The sequence below is a fragment of the Coffea arabica genome, chromosome 8c (assembly GCF_036785885.1).
Source record: "Coffea arabica cultivar ET-39 chromosome 8c, Coffea Arabica ET-39 HiFi, whole genome shotgun sequence".
In the NCBI taxonomy this organism is placed as follows: domain Eukaryota; kingdom Viridiplantae; phylum Streptophyta; class Magnoliopsida; order Gentianales; family Rubiaceae; genus Coffea; species Coffea arabica.
Genome location: NC_092325.1, coordinates 42,423,473 through 42,442,614, shown reverse-complemented (window position 1 = coordinate 42,442,614; position 19,142 = coordinate 42,423,473). Strand labels below are relative to the sequence as shown.

Below are 19,142 nucleotides of genomic sequence, written 5' to 3'. Positions count from 1 at the left end.
TATATATATATATATATATATATATATATATATATATATGTGCTGGATGAACAAAATATCAATTAATTTACAATTTAAACGTGGTTCATGTTTACTCTAATTTCTCAATCATCTAAACTTTTAACACACAATTACAAATCAAAGTTGGTAAATATAACTGTGGACAAGGATTTAAACTGTTTAATTGTGGTGGCTATGTCTATGTGTCAAGATTTATCCATGCATTAATTAATTTACACGTAACGAGTATTTTCTTAATTTTCAATTATTTTGAACTTAGGAAAAACATGATCGGGTGCCGGAAAGTTTAAAAACTTATTTAGCGAAGGTTATAACCAAGTAATCTAAATCTATTACGAATTTTGGCTAAGGTTGAGGGTTCAACACCTCTAAGTTGTGTGTTCTAATTTTTTTTTTTTTTTTTTGTCCTTTGTTTTTAAATCTCGTTTTTTTTCTTGTTAGCAATTTTTTTTTTCAAAAAAAAAAAAAAAAATCTGTTATATACGAATGTGGCTCGTAATAGAATTGATATATGTTTTTTCTTCTTCTTCTTCTTCTTCTTCTCCTCCTCTTTGGGTAGAAGTGATTTTTGGTAATTCGATAAAAGAACGAGAGAGACGTTAAAGGTCCAACTCTTCTTTAGTTTCGCTTTCGCTTTGCAAAGAAAGGAACCAATAGGGACGAGTCGTCTGACGCAGCAAACAAAGGGTCCATTTTCTAGTCTAGTCTTAATTCCTAATTTTGATTGCTTCAAAATAGACTTTTTCTTCTCATAGGAAACAACAATGCAATCTAAATTGTCAGGTCAATTACGCAAATGTACGTTGATTTCGTTCCAACATACAGACTTCTATTCCCACCCAACAGAAATATAGGACGAAAACTGTACATAATTACCTTGGAAAAATTCCCCCTCTTCAAATCCATATCTAAGAAAACAGGCCTAACACTTTTAATCCTAACATAGTATAAATAAGTATAATACTTTTAAGTGAATAACTAGTTGAGTCTAGGCGGTCCAAACGAATCGAACCGCTCGCGAGCTTGATTCAATCTCGACTCGAGCTCAATCGAGCTAGCCGAGTCAAATTTGAGTCCGAACTCGAGTTCAAAAGATTAAACTCGTTAATTTGCGAGCCGACTCGCGAGTTTAAATATATTTATATATTTTTTTAATTTTAATAGTAAAATTACATATATATCCTTAATATTTTATTATTTATTAAAAAAATATTATTTTATTTATTTTTTAAAAAATAAAATAATTACTTTTATTTTTTCAAGCTCGAGCATCAGAATTGTCAACTCGTCGAGCTCGAGTTCAATACAATTACATCAAGACTCGACTCGATTAGGTCAAAATTCAATTCGACTCAACTCATTTGCAATCCTAGGTTGAGGCTGTGACATTTTAAAAGGAAGTTGTTTAATAATTCTTGCTCAAAGAAAATACAAGAAGTAGTTGACAAAATATATGCTGACATTAACTAATTTGAATATTTCAAGGCTAATAAGAAAAGAGAGAACGGTTGATAGTTTGATCCAAGAACAATGCTAAAGAACAAGAAGGACCACTTGTTTTTGGCAAGCAGAAAATTTATCATCATGATGATCGTAAAATTTTCGATGAGTCCAAGCCGGCAAGGCATGTTTCTTCTCGGCGATTACTACTATGACCCCCTCCCCCTTCCCGCCCCCCAAAACAAAAAAAAATGAGATGATATGTTTGCTTTCAGCTCGCCGGCCTTAGTAATTGGCTCCTTGGGCACAAGTAAGGGGTTCGAAATCCCTTACCCACATTTTCCATCAAAGATTTTGTAGAACATTTTCAGAGCTAATTTAGTTCTCTTCGAATTTTCAATAGTTTAGTTGGATCAATCTTCATCCCTCTTCCTGTTCCTCCTAGTATAGGACCAATTATAAGAAATGTTGTATTAAGAAAAAAAGCTTGCTGGCTTCCCGCGTATTTTCCTGTTTCTAGTTATTTATTTATTGGTTCTCTGTAAGTTTGAGAGGAATGGCTTGCTTCTTAGTTGTTTAATTCTTGGCTTCTCGTTTCTGTTTCTTTTACTGCTATGTAATTTAGTAAGGCTTGAGATATCGTTCCCGAATTCCTGGGATTAGTAGTTCCACTAAACATTAGTTTCTGGCCAGCTCTTTTGGAAAATTAATTTTTTTGTTGTCAATGCACATAATCAGTTTAGGATGAATTATGACCGTACATGATCATGTAGGATCAATTAGGATACTTTAGAGGGTTAACTTATCTAGATTTTTGTCTAGAATCAAAAGAATCATTTAGGATCAATTCATCTAACAGTTGTTGTGATGGATTGTCCAAGCCAGCTTGAGCCATTGAGATGATGCTTTGAGATTGAATTGTGCTTATTGGTCATTGAACAGTTTGTGCTACTGAGCAAGTTGTTTCCTCCTGCTAAAATTTCCTCCATATTCTTATATCACCAGAAATTTGAGGATAGCAGGTTGGAAGTTTCTACTGAGCAGGAGCTGCCTAAAGAATCGAAGCAACGTTGCAGGAACAGGAAGCTGCCTGGAGACATTATCATAAATGTGTTACCTTCCAAGGAACTTTGTAGGTTCGAGTGCGTGTCGAATCTCAGGTATAAGGATGTATCTACCTGTCGTTCTCGAATATGGAAATCCTCCCCAAGGATGGTAGGATTTTTTTTTGTCAGAATATTACACAATTAAGTAAGCCGGAGATTTATATGCTTAGTTCAAGTGAGAAGTTTGGTTCAAGGAGATCAGTAGATGGAACTAGTTTGGATGAGTCTGCTAGATTCTCCTTTGAAGTCCACAGATGAGGAAGAATTTCATCCAGTAACGCAACATAAACTGTGCAGTATTGTAGAAAGCAGAGAATTTTAATGGAAAAAAATGCATAGAATAATCCAGCAGCAAAACAGAGCCTAGCCCTTCAGAGACCTCAATATTGCTGCAGAAAGTTGGTTCTAGGATTTTCATGCAGGGCAGATGACCTTGGCCGCCCTGGCAATGATCTGATTTTCTGTACGATAGTTCGTGGTGGGATACATGGCAAGCTCACCAAAATTCCCATCGAAACTAATGTTTACCAAAATTCGCATAGAAACTTTCTCTTCTGAAACTAGTGCATGGACTACAATTCATGTCAGACTTGATGTCCGGTTGACCATCCTGCGGTTGAAATAGATGGAGTTTTCTTTTGGTTAGACAAAACACATGAAATTGTGGCCGTTGATTTATATTCACCAGTTTCTGGAGTCTAGAGAGCAATTTTCGTTGCCCAAATCCAGAATGGCTAATCGAGTATGAAATAAACATCTTTGGCGTAATCGGCTCGAGTTTCCAGAAATTTTCGGACCAGCAGATTTATTAATAAACTTAATCCCGTTGGCATTTCATCCTTATAATAGCTCCAATCATAAGTAATATCCTTTGACATACGTAACGAGACAGTGGAATTCTTGGATGCGTCTCTCAATCTTTCTTCTTTTAAACTAGGGGTGTGCATCAAATTCAAATTCGGTAATTCAGAAATTTGAATTCAGAATTTTTCGAAATTTTGGCATAGAAATTACCGATCGATTTCGATTTCGAATTCAGTAGTTTCGATTTTGATTTCGATTTTGAATTCCGAATAATTCCATTCGGAATTCGGTAAATTCCGAATTGACCGAATTCGAAAACCTTTTTTTCCTTTTTTTTGTTAGATGTATTGTTATATAATATAAAATTTATATTGCATATATTATAAAATATATAAATATATATTAATATACATATTATAAAATGAAATTGAAATAAAAATATTATTATATAAATAAATAAATATTAATATATATATATATTATAAAACGAAATTGAAATCGGAAATTCCGATTTAAAAAAACTCCGTTATCGAATTCGAACCAAATTCGCATAATTCGAAATCGAAAATTCCGATTTCAATGCCGAATTCCGAATTACCGATTTTGAAAATTCTGCACCCTTACATAGTTTTTTCAAACTCGGACCGAGAACCGACTTAGCCAAGTTCAGGAATTAAGGTTTAAATCGGATCGATAGGAGGTCGAATAAAAGGAATGACAACGTCTTCTTCCGCCACTAAAGCAAGTTCGATTACCACCTTTTGTTTGTAAATTTATTTAACGAGAAACTAGCAGTCGAGGAGTGAAGAAGGGCATTTTCTTTTCTTTTTTTTTTGCTGAGAATTTCATTGCTGACAATTATCCATGCCTGGATCGAGAGGCCTTTCTTTCCTCTTATGGTATGTAAATGCAAATCTTTGGTAGTAATCTGAATATGAGTATACTGTCCATGACGCCTTTCATGATTCAAGAGGTCGTTCTCGTCTCTGAACCAAGAAAATGCACATCTTTCTTTGCCTTCGAATCAAGAGGTCTTTCATGACTATGAGTATACTACTATCCATAGTGTGTACTAGTAATCTGATTCTTGACCTCTTAAAGACAAAGCATCTTCGACAGTATACGAGCATGCTTATCTGCATCATCTTAGATGGTGCTGAATCAATTTTGATGTTGCAGTGTCTTGAAATCTAGTGAAAATCCCAAGTCATTGTCAAAATAGTAGTGCTTCATGACTGCAGGGTCGACAATTAAGCTTATGTAGACAGTAGACCATCCAATTTGCAGCTAGCGTCAATTTAAATTGTCAGGGCGCTCTTGGGGTTTTCAAATCACAATTATTCCAAGAGGAGGAAAAGGCAACTGCTCTCTTGTACTCGGGAATTGACATTGAGGTGGGGCTTGGAAAATTTGCTGCGCTCTCTTGTATAAAATGTTGAGAAGGCATGTACATTGCTGCTTCGAACTAGAATTATCCCTAAAAACAAAAGGCAAACTGTTTCTTCACGCTCCCTTTAGTTTCTTTCGATTCTTGATTGGGCACCGTTTGGAATGAGGGAAAGGAAGGAATCGGAAAGGAAAGGTTGTTGATTAAATCAGACCGAGTTAAGCTGACCTGATCGAATGCGTGAAATGCCCGATGCAATCACACGGAACCTAGCCCTCGCATGAATGGTCCAGCGGCAGCGCTTCTCACCAGTGAATCTTGAGATCACAAGTTCGAGTCTCCGCTCTGCTGGATTCCTCCGCGCACTTAACGTGTTCGAGCCGGGTTGGGGCGCCCGACCCGGACCACAGGAAATTAGTCGGACCCCGTAAAGATTGACCCAAACACCCCTGTGTTGACCAAAAAAAAAAAAAATCACACGGAACCTAACCCCAAACTTTCCTATTGGGAAGTCCAATAGTACCTGTTTTTATTCTCTTATCTTGCGGGCCTCTTCCACTTGATGGAGTTGGAAGTTGCACTTCCCCCTCTAATTTTGGGTTGGATATAACTGGTCTTTGGTAATTTCTTGGGCTTGTAAGTAGACTAACAATCGCTCCTCCAAGTCTAATCTAATCTTAAATATGCCTACCTGCAAAGCTGTCCATATGAACATTAATGTTTTTTTTTTTTTTTTTGCTGCAATGATATTCTATAGAAAGGAAAAGTCTAAAAAGATTGTATAAGAGACTAATAGATTTACGGATCCGATTAAATCAAATAAGTGCTGTGACATCTCTTTTAAATTTTTTTTACTGCAGGTGAGATTCAAATTCCAACCTAATGAATATGGTAGGTTCAAACCCCGACCTAAAGAATATGGTCCTACCTGCAAAAAACCACTCTTAAAACGATTCAAGCCCAAAAAAAAAAAAAACCACTCTTAAAGGATTCAATCCTGTAAAATATTGACTTGATAGTGCCAACATGTGAAGCTCTTGTCATTAGGTGCCAAGGGAACTTTCAATTCAAAACCAAGAAAGCAACCCGGGCAGGGGTTGTTGGGGAAGGGAGCTTAGCACCTTCTCTGTCGTGCGTCTATTAGTGTATCGTTGTTCTTCTTGTTCCGGTCAACAAAGTTGATAATCAGTAATCATCACATAACTGATTTTGATTAGCACGATCTCTGCCGCCGAAATCACTTTTTGAATAATCAGTCAGTTTATTTGGGATGCGATCATGGTCAGTGTCATGGATATTGGGACCATGTTTTTCTTCGAAAAGACAATTTTAGCTTCTTTTAATAAAGGATTTGATTTTCCAACAAAAAGAAGGATTGTGATTAGGACTCTCAGCTTTAATAAAGGATTTGGTTTTCTAACCAAAAAAAAAAGGATAATACTAAAGGATTTGGTTTTCTTTTAGGTTCCATTTGGCAAAATCGAATCTGAATTCTTAAGTTTGAATTCTGAAATTTGAATACTGAAATAATTAATTTGCTAGATTTTAAGCACCAAAAAGAAATGTACGAATGTTTGAATTTTAATGCTAAATTTATTTATACTGTTTGATAAATATTTATAAATGAATGCTTAATAAGTTTAATTTGACAATTTTGCCACTATATATATTTTCATTCAAAAAAGAAATAGAACTTATGATTTAATTAGTTTAAAATTTTTAGTTATGAAAATGACAATATTTATTTTAAATCAAATTAATGTAAAAGATGAAATATATTATATGAGAAATATGGAGAAGATGTGAAAGTTATTAAAAAATGAAACAAGAGATATAGAAAATCGTTAGATAGAGAATATCATGTTGCTTAATTAGATAAGAATTTTGAACATAATTAACAAATAATGGTAGATTTGGTAAATAAGATAAGGTAGTTGAAATAATTCTATTGATTATTATCAGAATTAAACATTCGGTTAGGATTCTTGTGCTGGAAAAAATACACACAAGTTCAGCATTGCGTAAGAAGTTCATCAGATGGATTTTCATTTATCAAACAGTCAAACACATCATCTGAATATCTAAAAAGGTTCAGTTTCAACACTTTTGTATGTTATCAAATAGATTCTTAGAGTATCTAATTTACACCAAAATTATAAGGGCTACACCCACATCTATTCTCCCCTGCAATTATACTATTTAGTTTTAATTTTCAAAACACTAATTTGTTTGGATTATGATTTTCTGTAGAAAAATTTTTACATTTTTCGTGAACATATTTTTTTAATCAACTTTTTATCTCACATACGTCAAATCGTTACAACACATTATTATTTTGTAAAAACTTTTAAAAATAGCAATTCAAACATCACTTGAAACTATTCCCATTGGACGAGCCATTGAACTTTTTAGTATTTACCCACAACAATTTGTTATAAACGTGATTGTTGGATGCAAGTTTGTTTCTGTGTCAATGCCTTTATTCTACATTTCAGTGAGCAAAAGCTTGGCCGAAAATTTTTGACAAATTCTATGAAAATGTAAGAGAAAAGCCTGTGGAGATGTGATGTGTGCTTCATGTCAATTTTGTCGTAGTGCAGAAAATAAATGTGTTCAATACTATGGTAGCAAAATTAGTGTAAAATCCTAAAAAAAAAAAAAGGTACCTCCAACAAAAACTAAATGTTAAAGCATTTCTCAAAATGTTGCCGTATTTTTAATATTATTATGCCCACCAAAAAGGTCTAAACACATGATGAATATGCTTTTTGACGATTTCTGAATTTGTAATAGGACCATTCTCCAGGACCACTACTGTGATGTAGAGATAGAAAACCCACTGGCATAGAACTTTCAAGACATATGGAAAGGCAATCTTGATGAGATGAGATAAGAAGGTGTGTCTGAGGCATTTTTGGAAGAATTTCCAGAAAAATATGATTGAAAACGATGTCTCAATAATCATTTTCTAAAAATAAATCACCAACCGAACACTAAATGAAAGGCGTTGGTCAATTTGTTCTCCCTATGGGGAAACTGGGAAATGAAGTGTTTGATTGTGACAAATTTAATCAAAAAACTTAAAAATGAGAGATCTTGCCAAAAAAAAAAAAAAAGGATAATAGACAGCCTAGTATTTTGTTTCCTAAATTCCCCTCCCACGGTTTCAAATGACATGATGCCTAGTATTTAAGAAACCAAAATGATTCTCCAAAAATAGCCAAAAAAAAATTGTTAATCAACTTCAGCTTTGTTTGGATTGCATTTTTTTTGGACTTTTTTTTGTAAAATAATTACTGTAACGATTTGATATATATGAAATAAAAAAATGACTAAAAAATATGTCCACGGAAAATATAGCAATCCTAGTTCTAATTATAGCATATAAGTTGATTTTCATAAATTTGGATTGCAATTGCAATTTGTTCTTTCTCACGAGAAAATAATAATAATAAGCTACACCAATGAACCGCCAAAAAACACAAAAATTTTGCTACAAAACAAAAGATAAAACCGACAAAAAACTAGAGAGACTAGCTCCTAGTTTGGATTGTAATTTTTCGCAAGAAAATTTTTATGCTCTTCGATAATATATTTTTTAATTATTTTTTATTTTAGATATATTAAATTATTATTATATATATTTTTAATAACAAAAAAATAACTTCTAAAAATAGCAATCTAATCTAAGCAGGAGTCAGTTGGTAATTGCTTTGGGAGACAAATTCCAAAATGTGCCATGACTCAGTGGCTACTCTGTAGTGTCCAGTAGGTAAGGGTAGCACGTCCTTTTAAGGTCAGGCATCGGCATCAGCAATAATAAAGACGCAACAACACGCGTCCCACGAATCATGAATTCTTATTCACTTTTTCCTTTCTTTTTTTTTTTTTAAATGCACTATAAATCTTCATTAGTGCTTTCTGTTTTCCCAGAACGAAGGTCCCAATACCTGGAAACTGTGAATGCACTACAATTACACAAACAAGCGCCGAAATTCACTATTTGGGAAATGTATGCTGGATGCCTGAGTGTGGCTACTAATTACACTTTCGGTTGGACTAGACTGCGGAGCAAATAAAGGTGCATAGTGCATTCATATGGTCCGATAATGATTCAGTTTCGTTGATTTTTCTTGATCTAATTGGATCATCCCCTTAGAATAAGGAGTAGACCGTGACAATTGACAAAAAAAAAAAAAAGATAAAAGGCGTATTAATATACCAACTGAAAGTAAATATATGCTGGATGCCTAAGCGTGGCTACTAAAGGCTGCTACTAATCATACTTTTGATTGGATTAGACTCCAGAGCAGATAAGGGTGCGTAATGCACATGTATGGTTCGATGATAGTTCAATTTTCGTCGATTTTTTTTAATTTAATTGGATCATCCCTTTAAAATAGAATAGGAATAGATGGTGGCAATTAATAAAAAAAATATAAAAGGACTATTAATATACGAACCGAAAATAAATAGTAGTAAATTGATAAAGGATGCTTTTAGTTCTGGGGAAGCCATGTTGAATGTTGGGCCATTGAAGTTACCAATCACTAGGGATGTGAATCGAAATCGAAATCGGTAATTTGAAACTTTGAAATCGGAATTTTTCGAAACTTTGGTATCAAAATTTTAGACCGATTTTGATTTTGAATTCACCAGAATTCGAATTTGAAATTCAGTAAATTTCGATTTCATCGAATTCATGAATATAAAAATTATTATTATTATATAAATGCTATATATTATATTATATATATATATATATATATGAACAACAGATTCGAAATCGAAATAAGAATTCCAATTTGAAAAATCTCATTACCGAATTCAAAATTCCGAATTCATTTCGAATTCGGTAGATAAATCAAAATTTTTCGATTTTGTACACCCCTACCAATCACAACAAAGTAGGGTGTGGTAGGACACAACAAAGTATGGTAAATAAAGAAACGAGGACCATTTTCCTATATCAAAATACTCCCTCCCTCTTTTTATAACTGACGTTTAAGGTTTTACACACTAATTAAGAAAAGTTTTTCAATGCTTAAATTTGTACACTACTTTCCTTTTGTACCCTCATTAATTGTCCAATTCACCCATATTTTCTCTCACTAGAGTACTAAATGGTGCTGTTTTATTAGGCTAAAAGCAATGCATGGGAGTGTATTAATACCAGAGAGATAAAAGGGTAAAATTGTGAAAAAGTAATTAATGCTGTATGGGGATAATAAGATGACAGATAAAAGTACACCAGAACAAATTTCTTAAACGTCAGTTATACAAAAAGGGAGGGAGTATATTGTCACGGTACAATAAATGTTGAAATGTCCTTTTAGGATTTACTGTTGGAGATTCGCGTTATATGTAATCAATTCTTTCTCAAATGCATTTTATTCATTATGATGTTCAAATGCCATTTTCCTACCCACTTCCAATAGATTAGAATAAGAATTGGAAACTCTCAATTATTTGAGCTACAAGAAAAAGGTTCAGTGAAGGAAATTACTATCAAAATCCGTTGTAATCTGAGCCTTGTTTAGATCGACTTTTTCAGTACATTTATCTATAAACATTTCAAAAAATAGTAATCTAAATCAAAATTTTGTAACTCCCTCATCTTATCAATTTCGATTATCCAAAAGACTTTCGAATTTAAAACTTGATAGAAATGATATCTCTCCATGCTTGAAAAACTTAAATCCAAATATGATCATCAAAATCTCTACACATCATACTTTTGACACACCTACCCAATCATTAGTAACTCATACAGCAAATTACCAAAGCGCAATTGGCAAATTATACAAAAGGCTACGCAACAAAAATTATTTTGTCTAAAAATATTAATCTGCCATCATTATACCTACCCTTATACATCAAGAAACTTCGCTTATTCTTAATCCCTGATAAGCACGTCACAGCCTTTCCCTTGCGTCATCCTCTTCACCGTCTCCTTTCACAGTCTCAAAATCTTTAGATTCGTGTCTCAGCACTGATCGAGCCCCACCATTTCACCCCCTTCTTCCATTCTTTCTCCTCAAAATTTCACCTTTTCCCCTTCTACAGCGCCCCATTTCCACACCCCAAAACACACACTAAAACACCGTTTGAAACACGCGCTGAGGGCTCCCCTCTTGGCCTCTTCTTCTTTACTATCACCCTCCTAAAAGAGAGACTCTGAAAAGCAACACTGACCCACAGTTTCAAACGCTCACCAGTAAAATCCCATTAAACAAATCCCAATAAAAAGCCATAAAAGAATTAGGGTCATATGGCATTTAATTGAAAACAAACAGCGGATTCTGCATTTTTCTGCCAAGGGGTACCTGTGGTTGATGTCATAAATTAATTTACTAGTAATGAGTAAAAAAGCCGGAAAAGTTTCACTGGTTCCTGAAGCTGAATTTGAATGTAGTTCTACAAGCAGAAGAAGAAGAGTAAGCCATCATCATGGGTGTAGCCAACAAGGCTTGGAAGTATAGTGACGGAGTAGTAGTCAATAGTTTTGGAATTTTTTGTAATAGTAGTAATAATGTTAATGATAAGGAGAAATTAAAGGTACAGGACCAGCAGCAGAATTGGAGATTGTGGTTCTGGCCATCAAATGCATCTACGGCGGCATCAGCAAGGCGACCGAAGATCTCATGGTCTGTGAAGGTTTGTGGGGTAATGCTATTTGCTGTTGGGTTGATTTCACTCTTCACTGGACACTTGGCTTCTGATCTTGAATGGTACTCTCAGCGTTTTGGCAAGCGATTTCCCTATCATAAGGAGCTGGTAATCGACTGTCATTATGATTTACATTTTTTACATTTTTATTTGTTTTTGTTCCCATTTTTTTTTCTAGGCTGTTAAATTTCTCTCTTTATTTGTTTTTCAAGCGAAAGTCAATATATTGTTGCTCAGTGCGTCGCTGTTTTCACTTTAAGAGCGGTTTTTTTCCTTTTTTTTTTTGGGGGGGGGGGGGGTTCGGTCTGATTCTTGAGCTTTTGAGTGAAAGTTAAGATTTTATTGGTCACTGGATTTAGGTTTTTGTTGTTTTTGATCGGGAGAGAATCGGAGCTTACGAGCATAATGGGGTTGAATATAAATGTAGTGTTTCAAAGTTTTCATTTTTATCTTATACTGTAGGGGGACTATGAGCAAGATTCTTTCTTTTACCTGTCTTTCACCTCTTTTCTCCCTTCAAAAACCGAGAAGTGTCAGCTTCGGTTTTTAATTTCTGCTTTTCAGGTATTGTGGGGTGAAAGATTTTTCACAGTTTCAAGTAAATCTACTTGCATGAGAATGCACCATTTTAGACCACGAGTATTGTTATGAGCAAGATTATATTTGTTTAAAATTTCTTTTATAATCTTGCCCCAAAACATAAAAGTACTAGATTTACTTTGGATTCTTAGCTGTATGCGATGGTGTGTATCGTTGGAGCAGTTATTTTTGTTTCTGTTTAAGAAATTAATATATTTCATTCTTAGTAAAAAGAGTTGGACGGATGCTTGCTGTAAAATATCATCTAATGTTCGACTAATAGAATATTAAATATGAGAATTTTTTGAGAGCTTCATCTGCTATGTGAAACTGTCAACTGATGTATTTTCCCCCTACATGCTGGAGTTGATGTGCTGCTTGCCATTCTATATGAGTACATGATCTTTATTGTTTGATTTGTTTGACTAATGAGCAGAAGTGCTTAATGTGTTTGTCCCTTATCGGTTTTGAGAAAAGATGCTTGCATGCCTTCCAGATTAGATGCTACTTATTCATCTGGAAGAGGATAGGACAAAATAGTTATGTGAACAGTAATTGGAAAGTTTTGCATTTTAATGAGCTTATATTATTCAATTTAGACAGAGCCTTACCTGCTAAAATGACTGATTTATGTGCTATGCTCCCAGCAAAAGTTTTTTTTTTTAATTTATTTTTTTAAATTTTTTAATAGTGTAAGTGGGAGATCTTGAACCCAAGACCTCTCACTTACACTCCCTCCCCCAGTACCACCCAACCCATCCCTCCCTTCCCCCCCATTCCCAGTAAAAGGTTATTGTAAATTTTCTGTTACAAAAGCAGCTGTACAGCAGGGGAGAAGCCATTTTTCTGCTCTCTTAATTGAGGAATTACTTTTATAGGTCCTTGTCTTGTGATATTGTAACTTTTATGCTTGTCTTATCAGTGGAATCTCTTTTTAATGAAATACTACTGATGCTCCTCTATGAACTTGTATATAATGTAGAATGGCAATGGCCGTACAGCAATTGATATTTGGAAATCGAAGTTCTCAAAGTTCTACTATGGATGCAGTGAAAGAGGACGCCATTTTGGCCGTAAGCTGATTAACCCTTGCCTGTACTCGCTTCCAAAGTCATGGCATGAATAATATTTGCATCTCCTTTTCTTCAAATATTTGTCTATGTTGTTAGTACACCTACTTGTGTCGTCATACTAGTCCGCTGACCAAAATGGTCTAAAGAGATGGTGCTCTGTTTCTTTATCTTTTACCCAAGCAAAAAAATGTAATTATCCTGTCTTCGTTTACTTCTTTTCCCTCCTTTCTAATTTGGATTAAAAAGAAATTGAATTTGATGCATTGAGTGATCTTAATTGCTTCCTGGGTAGACGCATCTCCCGCGCCGTATATGGATAAACTCTTTCTTTGCTTTGTAGTCTTCCATGGATGCTTTTCTAGATATGTTCTGTGAGCGGTTTGCTGTTGTACATTTTTCTTTCGATTTGAACTATAATTCAGGCCCTAATTCTGTATTGAACTGTAGCTGCCATTCGTGAGCGATCTTCAAACGGCTATCTACTTATAGCAACTAGTGGAGGGCTCAACCAACAAAGAACTGGCGTAAGTGTGTTTCTCATTGTTGTCTACTCGTCTGGTTTAAAGGCTCATTTATTAGGATTTATGAATTCTTCAACTTTGTTTCTGTATCTCAATATCCTAAAGTCAAGAATCCATTTCTGCTCTTCAGATAACTGACGCTGTAGTTGTTGCACGGATTCTTAATGCTACTTTAGTTGTACCAGAATTGGATCATCAATCTTTCTGGAAGGATGATAGGTAGGCTGAGATTTCAATTAAATACCATAGCAGGAGGATATGTAGTCTAGTCCTATAGGGGATTTCCATGTGTTTGAATTGCATTGATATTTGTGAATTGACTTAACATGCAGTGACTTCTTAAACATTTTCGATGTTGACTGGTTCATCTCTTACCTTGGGAAGGACATAACTATTGTTAAAAGAGTTCCAGAAAAGGTAATGAGATCAATGGAGAAACCCCCATATACAATGCGTGTACCAAGAAAGTCAGAACCTGAATATTATCTTGACCAAGTACTGCCTATTCTCTTGAGGCGACGTGTAAGTATGCAAACCAATTATCTTCCAGTATCTTTTAACTCTGAAGAGAGCTTGATCTGTTTACAGGCTTTCACCGAGCTGTTTTCTTGAATTACTCTTCTTACTGCCCACACTATATTTAATTTAGAAGTTTCAAGATTACGAGCTATATATCTATCCAAATTCTAATTACCACAAAGCTTCTGTTGAAGTTTTAGGTTGAAATGAACTGAACAGGGGCAGGATTTGTCACGTTTGAGGCACATTTGGATTGGGATAGGAATTTGAATGTACTCATGCTAACTATAGACTCAATTTTATCACTTATTAACCCTTGCTTAGTAGGTGGATGAGTCAAAGTCTTTGCAATGGCGTGTGGTGAAGACACAGTGACTTGCCTTAATAAAGAGATGGTGTTGAAGTAGAATGATGGGTTAGGTTCATGGAGGAGATAGTGGCACTGGTGGCAGGGGTGGAATATTTTTTTTGATATAGTCTACCTGATTAAAAATGTTCATTTATCGTGTTTGACCATCAGATGTTGTATTAAAGTGCAAGCTGAAAAGCTTGAGCGTTACGATTTTACTTCAATTTCTACTCATTTAGTTCCCAAACAATCCTGTCAGTGATTTTCTAGAGAAAGCAAATATTGAACTTAGACTGTTAATCACCATAGTTACCTGAAAATCTCTGGAAAGCTTGGATGCTAATAGATTAACCTTACTTTCCTAAGTTAAGAAAGAAAGGATGTGTACATTAACTTTTGTATTAACAAACAAGCTAAATTTCATGCAGGTTGTTCAGTTGACGAAGTTTGATTATAGGCTTGCTAATGACCTTGATGAAGAGCTACAGAAACTACGTTGCCGGGTCAATTATCATGCTCTAAGATTTACTAAACCCATAAGGAATTTGGGGCAGAAACTAGTGATGCGAATGCGGAAGATGACCAAACGTTTTATTGCAGTTCACTTGAGGTTTGTCACTCTTACTGTTGCAAGAATAAAATGTTCCACCTGCTATTTGAAGGTTGTAATTCCAGCCATTATAGCTAGACCGGCAATATAGGAATATGTCATTGTAGGAAGAAGAGATTCAGAGATGCATAACATTGAAATGTAGATGCAACAAAAAGTTTTTATATTTAATTAAGCTTTTTGCTTCTAAGATATTGATGAATTGCTTAAACTTCTACTTAATATTAAAAAGTTCTATGAAGACTTGTCACCTATTTGTTTGTTTGGTAAAACTTGGTTATTATTTTTGAAGCTGTATTGATTTTGGACGCCTCTTTGAAAGGGATATCTCTAATTTGGTAGATTTGAGATTCATTTTGCTACACGAGCAATATTTTACTTTTTATCAGCCCTAGAAGAGGTAAGTAGCTTGGGGACATTTCTTGAAGAAAATGGCACTTTTGTCAGAATGATGTGATACCAGGTAGACAAGAAATGATAATTTGGATCACGTTTCTGCATTTGTCTGCCCCTAAATTTTCTAACGGTCTTGTTTCATTTCTTAAATGTGGACTATTTACCAGTAGACCCACAACGACAAAAGTATTTAATTTTCATAAAATTTCATCTCTTGCATTTCTGATTTGCTCTTTTTGACTTTGTGTTTGGCAGGTTTGAGCCTGATATGCTAGCCTTTTCTGGGTGTTACTATGGTGGAGGAGATAAAGAACGATACGAACTGGGGGAGATAAGGAAGCGATGGGAGACATTACCTGTGAGATCATGCTTTCAAACGATATTGTTCTTCTCCTTTTTTTTGGGCTTATCTTGTATTAAATTAGCCACTTAATTAGCAAAGTTTGATATTTAACAGATTGAATCTACAACATATCTAAAAGTAGGAATATTTAGAGGCGATAATTTGTTACAGTAATAGGTCTTCGTAACAATGAGCGTGTGAATAAAGGCAAAACATAGGTTTCTTGGCAATGGCCAACTCCAGGTGCCATTGAGTTAAGTGGGTTAATCATGTAATGAACCAGTTTTGATATTTTGCATGGTTCACGAAGCTATACGACATTTCTCTTTTCTGTTGTAATTTTGACAAGAAGAGTCTTGTAATTTGTTACATTTTTTGTGCTTGCCAAAGGAGCTCAGCCCTGATGAGGAGCGCACCCGAGGGAAATGCCCACTTACCCCCCACGAAGTTGGTTTAATGCTCCGTGCACTTGGGTTCCGGAATGACTCCTACCTGTATGTCGCATCTGGTGAAATATATGGTGGAGAAGAAACCTTGCGACCCCTGAGAGAGCTCTTTCCAAACTTCTTCACCAAGGAGATGCTTGCTGGTGAAGAGTTGAAACCTTTTCTTCCCTTTTCTTCTCGTCTTGCTGCCATAGACTACATTGTTTGTGACGAAAGTGATGTATTTGTCACTAACAACAATGGAAACATGGCAAAGATCTTAGCTGGTCGAAGGTGAGATATTGTCTGTTAGTTGTAGTAATGCTTTTCTGTGATTTCATATTCAGCATTATCTGTTCAAATGTTGGTGAAGTACTAAGACCTGACACATTGGACTTCCCTTAGCTAAGGACAGTTGTTAGTGCAGAGAATGAGAGAAGATGAAGATGATGTTCTAAGCATGGCTATTGTCAAGAAATAGGATTAAGCTTCTGAAGTAAAACCAACATCTAGGAGCTACTGTGTCAAGCAACAAAAGTTTTAGCATTATGCATGAAATTTCAGCTTTTCTGAAGGCCTAAAATTGTTGTATAATGTTTGCCTAGGTATGATCTGATTTGTTATTCTGCATTGTGCTAGACCAAGAAAGAAAGCTTAGCAAGATCCTTTTGAGCGTAATTAAAATGCATTTAAATGAATAAGTGCAAACAACCCAAGAAGAACAAGAGAATTTGATATTTATCTCAAAATGTTGTCTTATAATGTTAGTTTAGCAAAGTTAATTCTTTATTTTCATGTCAAAGGAGGTATATGGGGCATAGGAGGACTATCAGGCCAAATGCCAAAAGGCTTAGTGCCTTATTCAAGGCACGAGATAAAATGGAGTGGGATACATTTGCCAAAAAGGTGAAATCATGCCAAAGAGGATTCATGGGAGAACCCGATGAGATGAAACCAGGACGGGGGGAGTTCCACGAATATCCAGCGTCTTGCATTTGCCAGAAACCATTCAACCACTCTGATGTTGTAAAGGATGAGGATGGAGATTGGTCTTTAGAGGATAATTCCATTGCTTCTGATGCAAAATCTAGGTATCAAACTATCAGGCAAGGTGAGGGTAAGTCTCAGGAGTTAATGAAAGCCAGAATAGGAGAAGGGCCAGGATCCCTAGCAGAAGAGAGTGACCATGAGGACTTTCTGTCTGACTAAAAATGTCTCTGGGTCAGAGTTGCTGCAAGGTTTTGGGCTCCAGCTGCAGCTCAGATTTGGCACTTAGAACCCCTTGAGTAACATGTGGATTACCAGGTGATGTGGGTGCATGTATAGCTAGACTGTATCTTCAATCGTGTTGCAATTGTTCATATTAATGTTAAGCACCGTAGTTTGTAGGAGAGGAATGAAGCTATTTTACTTGGTGACGAGACTTTAGCCAGCAATGGCTTCAATTGTTAGCTTACACGTGAAGGAAGTTTTGTGGTCTTTGGAAATAGGCCTTTTCAGGATCCTGCTTGGTCCGTTTGATTCCGTTGTAAAACGCAAGTTGGTAGTGGAAGAAAGATTAAAGGAATAATTTCAGAAACCTCCCTGACATTTCTCACAATATCACTTCGTAAGTTTGTACTGCTGGAAATGACGACATACATAAAGGAATAATTTCAGAAACCTGTCAACGTTTCTCATGATATCATTCAGCACTTCTTAAGTTTTTAAAATTTCACTCACCTTTTTCAGATTGACATTTTTTGTAACATTTTAGCCCATATGAAGGAAATGCAAGAGAGATAAAATTTTTGTTCCAATACTTCCCTTGTGTGGTCGTACGTATGAAACTTGTAACAATAACAAGAATATAAAATAAGGTTGAAAAGTTAAAAGATGAAAATATGAGTGGTTATAGATGCAATAATGAATAATTTTTGCATATGCAACTAAGTATCATCTAATACAACAAATGATATTTTAACCCAAAAAAATATAAGATATTCCTAGATATATATTTTGGTCATTAGATCATGTTTTTATTAGTTTTTTTTTTCTATAAGTAGAATTTATATTACAAATTACACATGAAGAAATTGTTTAAACTTTCAGTACAATTTAAATTACATCACGAGGATTTAAATCTAAAACCTCCTACGTATAATTCCTCTCACCTTACTATTCAACCCAACCCTCCTCCCATATTGGATAGCAATTTGGTTTTTTTTTTCATCTACATTTTTTGGTTTAAAAATTCTCCCTTTGTTTTGGCCTTTTGGTTAAATGGTTGTTGAGAATGCAAGGGTAACGCTGTCAATTTGTGACCGTTGATAGGGATATTTGATCTTGTGAAATTAATAGGAAAAGTAAGTGAAACTTTAAAACCCTCAAGAAAGTTGAATCATATTGTAAGAAACCTTAGGGAGGTTACTAAAAATTATCCAATCCATAAAAGATATACCTTCTTAACCTCCATCGACCATTTTGAGAACACCCTTTTTCTTTATTCATCTGATCTTCAAGACCAGCCCAAAAAGAAGGGGATTTAATACGGGTTACGAGTCCACCAATCCAAACACCGTGTTTATTGCAAATTTTGCGATTGAAATGAATTTTGATCTAATTTAATCTCCACAGTTGAGGTAGATTATGCATTAAAATACTTCTCACAATTCAAACGCAAGTTTTATTGCTAGTTTAACAGATAAACATGGATTTTGCAATAGAAGTACAAGCATTAGAGCTACCCAAAACATTAACAACATTCACCAGAGAAAGTGTAGACCAAACCAGACAAGACTATTCCTAAGATCGCCTATGTGCTTCCCCATCAATATCATACCTATAGGCGACGGAAACATGAAAAAGTTGCCATAGGTCTCCACTGGATAATAGTTCCCAACAGCAAAGGGAAGATAAAA

At 35.0% G+C, this 19,142-nt stretch overlaps 1 protein-coding gene across 1 annotated transcript; it reads left to right on the top strand.

Moving 5' to 3' along the window:
* Positions 1–10,757: 10,757 nt before the first annotated feature.
* LOC113706629 (O-fucosyltransferase 29-like) lies at positions 10,758–17,821 on the top strand. The gene is made up of 9 exons (XM_027228557.2): positions 10,758–11,535; positions 12,989–13,079; positions 13,527–13,603; positions 13,731–13,819; positions 13,933–14,122; positions 14,897–15,078; positions 15,730–15,832; positions 16,208–16,536; positions 17,046–17,821. The coding sequence occupies exons 1-9, from the start codon at positions 11,209–11,211 to the stop codon at positions 17,449–17,451; spliced, it is 1,794 nt and encodes a 597-aa protein (XP_027084358.2). The 5' UTR covers positions 10,758–11,208; the 3' UTR covers positions 17,452–17,821.
* The last annotated feature ends 1,321 nt before the right edge of the window (positions 17,822–19,142 follow it).